This window comes from Rhinolophus ferrumequinum, chromosome 7 (assembly GCF_004115265.2).
Source record: "Rhinolophus ferrumequinum isolate MPI-CBG mRhiFer1 chromosome 7, mRhiFer1_v1.p, whole genome shotgun sequence".
In the NCBI taxonomy this organism is placed as follows: domain Eukaryota; kingdom Metazoa; phylum Chordata; class Mammalia; order Chiroptera; family Rhinolophidae; genus Rhinolophus; species Rhinolophus ferrumequinum.
In genome coordinates, this window is record NC_046290.1 from 13,157,091 (window position 1) to 13,169,212 (window position 12,122).

At 31.7% G+C, this 12,122-nt stretch overlaps 1 protein-coding gene across 4 annotated transcripts in view; it reads right to left on the reverse strand.

Annotated features, from left to right (window-relative positions):
- The window catches only part of CDH18 (cadherin 18), a 409,123-nt gene that overhangs the window by 258,122 nt on the left and 138,879 nt on the right, over window positions 1–12,122 (reverse strand). For 2 of the 4 annotated variants that reach the window (XM_033111188.1, XM_033111190.1), the window contains one exon: window positions 10,722–11,205. In XM_033111188.1, the coding sequence (XP_032967079.1) occupies window positions 10,722–10,949 (228 nt within the window). In that variant the 5' untranslated portion in view covers window positions 10,950–11,205. Of the gene's footprint in view, window positions 1–10,721; window positions 11,206–12,122 lie in introns of those variants that run through there. The other 2 variants (XM_033111192.1, XM_033111191.1) reach the window with 1 other exon arrangement.

Consider the following 12,122-nt stretch of genomic DNA (forward strand, 5'->3'; position numbering starts at 1 on the left):
TAATGAAACAGATTTCCTGTGAATAATCTAATACCTATGTTGAAAATTATTCATTTCCTCAGGGCAAATACATATTGAAATAAATCACTCTATAATTAGTTATAAAGTGCAAAAGAATTTTTGAAATGCATATTTCTACTCTTGCATATATTGGTAACATTTGGATTTTCATCTTTAATTCTGTGTGAACCATAGTAAAATGTAGTATTATTAATATTTAGAAAAGATATTAAGATTATCTAAGCCACATATTATTTTTGTGCAAAGAAAAACCTGAAGCAAGATGTGACCACAAAAATGGCAGACAAAGGTAATAAAGACATGTTTCTTGCTATAAACAATTAAAATGGTGAATAAAATTAAAATTTAAAGTCAATACAACTGAGTTAGAAACAGTGAAATATCATTCACTGTGGACAAGAAAGGAAGAAAGGGCTTAGTACCCGTGAGGCCCTTTCCAGACTGATATCTTTGGGGAATTTAAACTGGATACAGGCCTGGATACCAAAAATTTGGTTTTTACCCTGAAGATTAGAAATCATGACTACTCTAGGCTTAAAACTAAAAATGGATATATCTGAAGAAAATAAGACGACTTGAAAACAACTCTATGACATGAAAAGTAGACTACTTACTAGCTTAAAAAAGTAGCAAGAAAGCTTGCAGTCTGTTAGCAGTTCTTGGTAGAGAAAAAGTTTCCTGCAATAAATTAAAACCCAACCTTGCAGCCTAGATGAAAGGTATATAAGTTTTATTTTTTAGCATTGTTGTTGTTCTTGTTGTTGCTGTTTACGTAAAATGTATGGATGGGAATGAATAGTTAAAATTAAAAGTTAATATTTATACAGATTTCTGAAACCAGTTGGTTGCCCACTGAAAAAAAAAGTTAAGTGGCTCTCTGTGGCTATTTCTCAAGCTTTGTTTTGGAGGACTCTCACCAAAATCCCCATTGTCACTCAACACACACTATTGAAAATAAGTAAAAATGACATAGTAAAAGACACACAACTGAGACAGGTTAGCTAGCATGTTGTTAGATAAACAGGGAAGTCCCTGATATAATAAACAAAGGCAGCCATGTTTTGGAACTCCAGGTTCTGAAATGACTCATTTGCTTCAGGGCAACAATGTAATTGTGCTCTGGGGATGAATGGGTTATTTCGTAAATACCTTCAAGCTGGACAAACAGTGAATCTGATAGACAAAAATCAGAAGGCACCAACTCCCTTCCCCAAACATGCAAGAGAAAGTATAAAAGTAAGAGCCTTTTGCCTTAGCCAGTGGGCATCCCAATTTTGGTTACCCCCTCTTGCAAGAGAGTTGTATTTTCGCTTTAATAAAAATCTTTGCTCCTCTACCTCTCCTTCCAAGTCTGCATTCTCATTCTTTGGGTACATGAGACCAAGATCTCCGGGCACCAGACACCAGAATCCTTATCATTTGGGGGACCCGATCCCTATATCAGCAGAATCAAATCTGCATGACCGATGGTGAATAGACAAAAGAAACACGCATCAAGCACAGGAAACAAAATTAGAAAAGTTGAACAAGATTGTTAAACAGATGGTTGCAATAATTAAAATCATAAGAAAAGGGAGGTCAAAATGAAAGGATGTATTACTATATAAAAATGAGGAAATGAACTAAAATAACTAAAAAATTAAAAATATAGTCACTGTACTCATATTTAAGTCAAAGAGCATACTTAATTGTTCAACTTAGTTGAAGAGAGCATTAGAATGCTAGAAATAAATCTAACAGAAATTACATGAAAGCTATATAACAGTAAATGAGAAAGAAGAAAAAAAAGATGGATGCTATATTTGTATAAAGTATACAAATCCTGATAATTGTCCAAAAAAAAAAAAAAACTGATTTCAATTGTTGGGTTGAATTTTGTATGAATAAAATTCATATGTTCAAGTTCTCAGCCACAGTATCCTATTTGGAGATAGGATCATCAAGTTCAAAAGTTCAAATGATAGAGGTCATCAAGTTAAAATGAGATCATTAAGGTGACTTCTAATCCAAAATGACTGATGTCCTTAAGTAAGGGGGAAATTTGGACACAGATGCTCATGTAGCAAGAACACTGTGTTAACATGAAGAGAGCCATTCATAAACCAAGAAGAGAGGCTTGGAAAAAACTTCATCCCCCAGAAACCGCTGAAGCAACCAATACTGACTACTTCTTGATTTCAGATTTCTAGCCTCTAGAACTGTCAGACAATGAATTTACCTTGTTTTAGTCAGTAAGTTTATAACACTTTGTTATGGTAGCTCTAGCTAATTAATACCTAGACCAACACAAATTGAAAGCCCAAAAAAAAAAAAAAAAAAAAAAAAAAAAACAGGAAAACTCCATAGCCTAGACACATCAGTGATTCCACAAACCACAAAGGACACAATGATAATCATGATACCAATCAAAAAGAAACAGAGGAAATTTAAAACGGAATTTCGGTAGACTTCTCATTTTCAAAATTAGAGTCCAGAACACAATATGTCTTTAATAAAAACAATAATGGAAAAACTCATCCTAGAATCCTATACACAAAAAATAATGATTCAATTAGAAAAGAAAGAGAGCTTTTACTGTTCCCAGGGTGAATTAAAAAATAAATAAACAAAGGCTGCATACAGGCAATAAGAAAATCAAACCAAGAGAAAGAACAGGGATAGAAGCAATGAAAAAAAGATATTGGCAAGTGTGGGTAAATCTATGAAAGACAGAATGTTGAAATAACTTTAATAGTAACAAATATCTGGAAAATACTTTTTTTTTTTAAATAAGGAAACAAGATGCTAGACAAATATAACATGCAAAAGGAGAAAGTGATTAGTGTTTAAACATCCTAAGCGATCTATCATTTAGAATAACTATAGAGTTATCAATTTTAAGCTCCATAAAGTATCTATTGAAAAGAAATAGGGCACAGTCACATTTCATTAAGTAAACTGAACCCAAAAAGTTTGACATAGAAGTGAAGGGGAGTAAAAAGTCGTTATGTATACTAGACCTATAAATAAGTATACACTTTATACATTGATGCTATTATAATAACAATAATAACAGTAACAGGAATAATGTGTGATTATGTAGCTTAAAACAATTTGGCATAATAGGCATGTAAAAGGTAGAAAACACAATAATGTAGTAAAATTTTGACCATTGTATGTACTTGTTGTACAGCAGGTAGATAGATATACGAAATTTTGACTGGTAATGTCAAGAATGCATAAAAAAAATTAAGCGCAAGCACAAAATTTGTGCTTGCGCTTAATTTTATATATATATACAAATAAATACACATATATATTCATATACACATAAATATATATATACATATATACACACACACACACATATATATATATGTGTGTATATATGTGTGTGTGTGTGTACACATAAATACAACATAAACCTCCAAATTAGTAGAGGAAATCCCAATAGAAGTCATTTGGTAGAACAAACAGACAAAAACAACAAAACAACAAAGAAAAACATAGTACACATAAATACAAAATAAATTGGAAGTAATAAGTCCATGTATATTAGAAATCACAATAAACAATGGAATAAAATCATCACTTACAAAAATAAATTGTCAGAATGTATAAACAAACTAAAAGTTAAAACTTATCTGTATGTTTATTATAAAAGACACATGTAAAATATCATTATAGTGATATACAGTATGGACAAAATATTCAAACACATTTTGACCAAGAGAAACATAAGGAAGGATGCCAGTATTTTATTCTCATTTGAAAATGCATTAACATTTTCCTGGACCCTTTAAGCATCTTTGACACTAGTGATAATACCAACTGTAATTAATAGACAATTTAGCTGGGGTCAAAAATGTGTCCAGACATGGCCAAATATCCCGGGGGTAAAAGTCACCTCTGGTTTCTCACTGTTGATACACACACACACACAAACACAGGTGGGCACATTTGTATAGTAAGAAATATGAATAAATATATATAATGTTCCATAGCATATGTATTTTTTTCATTAATGACCTTTTTAAAATGTGTCAGTTAGCATTAAGAAATGCTCTATATGAGTGAATGCCAAAGCTGTTCATTAAATACTTTTAAACTTATTCAAATAAAATGTCACTTATTCTCTAAAAATAGAATTAAACTTAATGAAATATGATTTCTTAAAAAACAATTCTAAATCACTACAAATTAAATGAAATATATGCCAAATCAAATTTCTCTTTCATGCATTCAATTTCTTGTAGACCTGGATGTAAACAGTTACATTTTTATAATGACTACTGAGAAGAAAATTATGTCCATATCAAACTGACGGCCATAATTAATTTCACCTGACATCATGTCATCACATTGTCATTTTATAAAATTCAGATGTCATGTTTCGATATAGGAAGTTTTCCATTTCAAGGAAGTTATGATAAAAAAAAGTTTATAAAATTATCATCTTGAGAATATTAAATGACAATCGGGACCTTTCCTTATTATGCAATTAATTTTCAATTCAGAGTTCATGATGGCATTAAAGCTATCACATATTTTTTTTTCCTGAAAAGCCTGAACATTCCCATTCCTTTTTACATAATGTATTCTCTCTTTAACCTCAACATCACATATTTAATTTGAAACAATAGTACTTCATATAGAGATGTGAAAGTTCTCTTTGAAAGAAAGAATATAGAATAATGGCAATAACAGTGATGATGAAAGGGGGATTTCATGCACTACCTACTAGAAACTAATGTTCATTAAAGAATCTGATATCTTACAATTTATTCTTCGGTAGTGTCATAACTAATCCCTTTTCCCATAAAGACGTCATTTAACTCCTTGGAACATCGTTGCTTTTTATTACTAGAAAGATTCGGCAAGATGATTTCTTAGTTCCTTTATACTGCTATTATACCATGCCTTGCTTACTCTCTACATGCTTGGTTGTTGGTGTTTTTTTAATAAAGCAAGTTGTAAATAACTTTCTAGAGTCTTCACTTATCTACTCATACATATCGGATGTGGTTGGAGAGAGGAGTAAGCGGGGTAGAATTTTAGTAAACTGAATTCTTAACAGATGTACATGTAACAGTTACAAGCAGATACACTATAAATGCAGAAAAGTGAAGATGGAGAATGTAATTCATTTTGTTCATTCTGAAAATTTTAAAGTTCTTATTAACTTTTATCATCAAATATAGTTAATGTCAATGCAGACCAAAACCTAACATAATATTGTTACTAGGTTAGGTATCTTGACATAAAACACACTTCTTGATCTCTTATCTCTTGTTTATTATTATTTATTCCATTGTCTTTAATTATCAAATAATGCTTTATGGATAATATCCACTTACAGATATCTTGCAATAAACAAAGAGTTTCCATTACTTCTTATGCAAGAATGCTTCACCAGTTAAAGTCACCTATAATGTTTTTTAAAATAAAAATAATATGTATTTATGGCACACAACATTTTTCCAATCACATTTACCACTTAAAATATATGAAGCTTATTTCTAGCAGTTGTGTGTTAACAGACATTGTTTGCAATGTATATACTTTGTTAGATACTACCTGTTACATAAGACTAAATCTTCCTAATATATACTCGGAAGATTCTACACTTTGCAGCTACAACCTGCACATGGAAGATATATTCTATTGGTAAATATGAGACATATATGCAGTACGGCCAATAGCTAGTGGCTAAAAATAAGTCCAGATTATAATATGTGGTCTCTAACACAAGCAACTCCATGTTTATACCATTCTTTTTATTCAAGAATATTTTCTAATATATGTGATGAACTGTAGATATTCAGGTCCCAGGAATGCATTTTTATCCACTGCCCCTAATTCTGAACCAATATCCTCAGATTTCAGAAGACTCCAAACCAAATAAAAATATATTAATAGTTTCAGACAAAAGAATGCTAAAGATTACTATTAAATTTCTCTACAGCAAAAATCATAAAGTCAAAACACAAATAAAACTGTGAAAAAAAGTTTGGTGACTTACATTATCGGCAAAGAATTATTACATCTAATATATATCTATATCTACCTATATATCTAATGAATCATTAGTATTGATAAGTTAAAGAGACTAACAAAATAATATAAAATCAAAGGCCATGAAGAGTCAGTTACCAAAAAAAAGAAACACTCATATCTCCCAACGTATGAAAAGATAATAAATTTCACTCATAATAACAGAAATGTAAATGAAAAGTACACAGAGATGCAATTTTTCACTAATTATATTTGCGAAATTCCAAGTTTTACAATCCCATCCGTTGGCATTGCTGTAGAGAAATAATCAGTTTTGTACAACTGAGAGAGGTGCAAAGCACTGCACCACTATGGAAGAGCATCTAGTAACATGTACCAAAATTAAAGGTTTATTTATCTTTGAATCATAATCCCACTTGTATATCTCTCCCACAGATATACCTATAGGTGTGCTAACTGATGTGTATACTAGGACATTTGTTACACTAATGCAGGTAATGCAACAAAACAGCAACAACAAAAACACCAGAGTTAATGTTCATTAAAATGACTATGGAGGTTGGCGGAAGGTCCTACAGTGAAACTGGTGATGTAAAGACCTTCAAAAAGTACCTCCTCCATAAAAGCAATGATTAATGAAAGAGGTTTTTGTCCCAATAATTTCAAATAATTATAACAACCATTAACATCACTACAAATGGTTATAATTGATGGAGTACTTCCCAGTGAATTATCACATTTGATCACTACAATCAGCACGGAGACAGATGCTGTGTGAATAAAGCTGAAAGAGTCCCAGAACCTGCTTCAAAAGCATTCCCAGTGTAACCAGAGGCTCCTAACCATTTCCTGTAAATAAATGGCCATTGGTAAATATTTTAGACTTTGGGTGCCTTACTCTCGCTTGCCACTACTCAATGCTACCAGCTTGAAAACAGCCATATACAATGCAAGAATGCACAAGAGTGGCTGTATTCCAATAAAACATTACTTATGCAAACTGAAATTGGGTTTCATATAATTTCTGAGTGTCACAAACTATTGCTTTTAAAAATGATTTCCACGTTTTACAAATGAAAAAAAAAAACTTCTTTAGTATGCAGGTAATATCAAAACATGCAACTGGCTGAATTTGGTTTACAAGCTGTAGTTTAAATGACCTATGATCTGAACCATATACCAAACTTTATTATATACTTGAATAAGTCATAAAAATGTCAAACAATATTTCTCAGTTTTACATGTAAGGAAAAAGATATGCGGGAAAATAAACAGACTTGCCAGTTGTGATAATAAGCAGAGAAGCTACAACTCAAACCCCGCTCTTTACTCACTAATCATTATTCTCATGAAATCAATGTGTCTACTCCAGTGATAGGTGAGGTATGGCATGCATTTTATGATGTGTATGACATCTCACAATAAATTATATTCTTATTTATGACGGGAGTTATTCAGCACCGTTCAACTTTCGAAAAATAAAAAATGCAAGGTCTATGTTGTTCTTCCATGGTTTTTGCAAAAGAGGGCACACTTTCATTTTAAAATTATAATAACATTACCATACAATTTGTTTCAGGAGGAAAGGGCTTATTTTCTAATACATGTGCTATTATGTTTTCCTTAAGCTAACCCTTCAATTATTTAAAGATATATTTAACAAGTCCATGAGACAAAATCCATGAGATATATTCATATTCTAGTTTTGGCATTTGAACTCTCATGGCCATTATATTATGGGAAAATACAGATTATCAATTATACATTCATATATATATAATTATACATGTATAATTTGTTCATATATTATACACATATATGTAGTTATATTCTTTACAATTAGAAACAGCCTTATGATCGTGGCCTTAGGCACATATAAATGTCTTAGTAATGAATAATATATATTGACCAATGTCAACAGAATAAATTCCCTCATAATAAATACAATCATTGACCAAGAAAAGTCTAAGAAAATTATCATAAGAAATATAAGGTAACTTGGTATGTATGAAAACAGGCTTGAATTCTTATCAAAAGTCCAGTAAATGTTTTATAATGTGAAGTATAACTATACATATACAGAATTATAATCAAGAACTCAAGGATAATTTGAAATAAACATATAATGCATCCAGAAAAAAATATTATTTTAATACCAGAACTGCATTATATGATTATTATTTTTTGTTTCTGTTGACAAAATTTCTGCTGGCATTTCTGTGTAAAGGGTAAAGGAGGCAGATTTTAGTTCTCTGAAGGTGTCTTTTCTCATGCTGATAGTAATTTTAATAATATCATCTTTTATTTAAGAGCATTTTACAAACATATGGTTGACTCATTATAAATGTATTTATGAGATATAAATTAACTTATTAAATAAAAATAATGGGACAGGAAGACATTATTTTAAGCACATATGGATTGTTGAGCTTTGTGGGGTGTTTTGAATTGTCTCAGTTGTACATATGTATGCACATATGTATGTATGTTGGAGGGTGACAGGTGAAGGGAAAGCATCTGTACAATTCAGTTAAAATAGAATAGAAAGACAATGAGTGAGGGGACCCAGGATGGACAGGAAATATGCAGATCCCACCCTTGCGACTGTTTGTATCTGTCAGTACTACAAGCAATGGAACAGATACCAATTTCTACTCATCCTCGAAATGTGAATGGTTTCACAGACCTCCACTGCTTCCTGATGGGTAACAAGCTCTCACCGTATGTTCACTGGCACCCAAGCCCAGAAAGATGGTTTCGATTGACCTACCGACTGACGCTTCATCCTTTACTAAAACTACGTGACTCAAGAGGAAATGAGAAGTTGTCTGATCTTTCCCTTTCCCTTTCTAGCAAATTTTGTTTCGTAGTTAAATTAGAATGGTAAGAAATATGCATAACAAAATATTTTCCATAAAATATTGTCCCTTTTGGTGTACTCCTAAAGGAAAATAACATTTTCCGTTCTTTTTTTCTCCTTTTCAAGGATTGAAAGGATTATAGAAAAAAAAAGACCTTGAAGTTTATAACAAAAATAACTTTCTAATAATTCAATATATCCTTTTCGTATTTTATACATGCTTCCATTTACCTCATGGAGTAATTTATAGAGGAAAAAAGTGTAGAATAAAGACGAGTTTTTGTTTTTCTGGATTTTTTTTTTTTGGTCTCGTTTTAATATACATATAAAAACGATAGAATTGTTTCATATTTTTTTTTGTGTTGTCCATATTCTGACTCCACAGCTCCTGCCTTGTATGGAAAATACAGCTGTAACCCAGTCCCCGTTGGATGAGGGATGGAACAGATGGCTGGTGATCCTGTACTGCCTACACATTAGGGAAGCACCATGGCTTGGAGTACTGTTTTTTTGTTGTTGTTGCTTTTTTTGTTTTTTGTGTTTTTTTAGTACTAGCACTGCTAAAGTGAAAATAAACAGTCAAGCAGGACATGGAATTCACTTAGTCGGCAGTCTCAGATACTCTACCACTGTGCTTTCTATTTCTCTCATAGGTGCTGAATAAGCCTAAGTATGGCTGCTTCCAAGAATCGATCAGTAATTCATCAGAAGAAGGCCTCTCCACTTCCCACTCTATTCTTTACTCTAAAGCCTAGACGACACATACTTAAACTGTCCCTTTTTACTGAGCACGCAATTTCCTAAAGGGTTTGATAAGCCATTAGGCTGTCTTGTCTTTGGTTTTGAGAGAAAATAAAGTAGGTCTGAAGTTACTGATCATTTTATCTACCTCACTGTTTTGGAATTTTAACACAACCTGTATATCCAAGGTATATTTACTCTATATTTAAAATATATCAACATTTTCATGGAAATTAATTTGGGGGATTAGAAAAATACCCATAGGCCATATATATATGTATATATATATATATATATATATATATATATATATATATATATATACACACACACACACACACATATATATATAAAATATATATGTGTATGTATGTATATATATGTGTGTGTATATATATATATATATATATATACAGAAAAATATATTTTTAAAACCCAATTCATCTGTACATTAAAAACGACAGCCAGAAATGTGAAGTATCATTAACTAATTAAAACAAACAGGAAAAGACCACATGAGTTCTTTCTCAAAAGTGATTATAGAAAAAAATCAAGGTTAAAAGAAGTTGGTACATAAGGAAAGCAGAAATATACATATAAGAACATTATGCTAAGTGAAATAAGCTTTTGAAGGCTAACAAATTCAAATACAATCTCGGTAACAATTACTAGAAATATATTAAATGTCATGATATAGTATCTTCTTTTTAGCTTCATGTACATTAGCAATAGATTAAAAATGTAAATATTAATGTACCAATAAACAACATTGTGAATTCCAACATACCTTTGGTAATAAAGACACAGTCACTTGATTGTGTGTTTCATTAAGTGTTTTCATTTTACACGAGAGAACAGGAAGAACAATATCTTGGTAAAGAACATTTGGTCTAGTTTGTAAGGACCAATGTTTAGGGACATGTGACATGATTAACAAAGTTCACATTTTACAATCGTTATTTTGAATTGTTTAGTATAAGTAATAGCATTCTATCACATAATACACTTAATGTTCTATGTCTCTTCAAATTCAAATCTATCTTCAGCCTCATCTCACCCCACAATTTCTCAAAAGGAAAAAACAAACCAAGAAACAAAAACTTACCTTTCCAACATATTGTGGATCTGGTCCCATGTGTTCTTCTAAAACAAAGAACTGATTCCAAACCCATCCCCTTTTGGGACGATGGTGGACTTCGGTTTCACCTTCAATGTGTTTGGTTTGGTTTCTGGTCACCTTGATGGAGCTGTGGTGAGCAGTTCCATAACACCTCTGCACAAAACAGAGACACACTAGGACTGGACAGATGCAAGATGTGCTCGTAATTTTCATTGTAAGATAACTTTCCGGTTCACAGTTTTCCTCCTTGTCCTTGTCAGCTACAAACGCTTAGTGAGCATTCAAGAGAGAAGCTGAAGCATCTTTCAGAAGGGCAGTCCAAAGTAAATTGTTTGGCGTGTCCATGGTTTAACAGTCCGTCAGGGAAAGATCAGACTGCATTTACATCCTGGAACACCTGGAGAATCAAAGCTGTAGTTGTCTGATTGTAAGTCTTCACAGTAGGTGCACACAGGAAATCATTTTCTATCTAATGGAAAAAGAAAATTATATACATTACAAAATAGGCTAGTGAAGTATTTGCTCTGAATGCAAATTATACTATTTTGCAATGTGATACTGATAGGCAAAGAATGTGTACAAATCCTTTTGAAAATACATACAGAAGTACACACACACAGTCATGCATGAGCCTGCACATTGCATGCATTTTTACATGGATCTCCCTCTCTGCACTGCTAATTTTCAATTCTGTATATTCAGGGTATATGTATATTGAAGATATATATACACATATATACGTATATGTACATATATATGTGTATGTATACACACACACATATATATACGTATATATGTATACATATATGTATATGTGTATATATACGTATATATACATATACAGGTATATGTATATATACATATACATACATATGTTTATATATCCTCAATATACACATACCCTGAATATATATACAGATATATATATATATATATATCAACAAAATGCAGCCCTAATGAGTACTGAAATGCTCAAAAACTGACCATGAGTATCTGCACGTGCCTGAGTGCAGTATGAATGCTTACAATATGTGATCTCTTAAGGGACTCCATACTAAGTGCAGATTTCTTGTTTTCATTTTATTTGTTTGTTTTTTGTTAGATGTGATAAAAATTTACTACACATGCTACAAATAGATTACCTATTACATGTGACTCACTGAACTTCAACAAAATACTTCCTAAGGTTGAAAAGTTGTCACAGACCATCCCAGCAATCGAATAGGTACTTAAGTTGCTTAGTATGAAACACACACACACACACACACACACACACACACACAGAAAAAAAAAAAAAAAAACACCCAGGAAAGATGGCAGAAAAAAATGTATGAAATTGAAAGTTATTTCACACTTGGGATCACATTGGCACAATCAAATATGAGT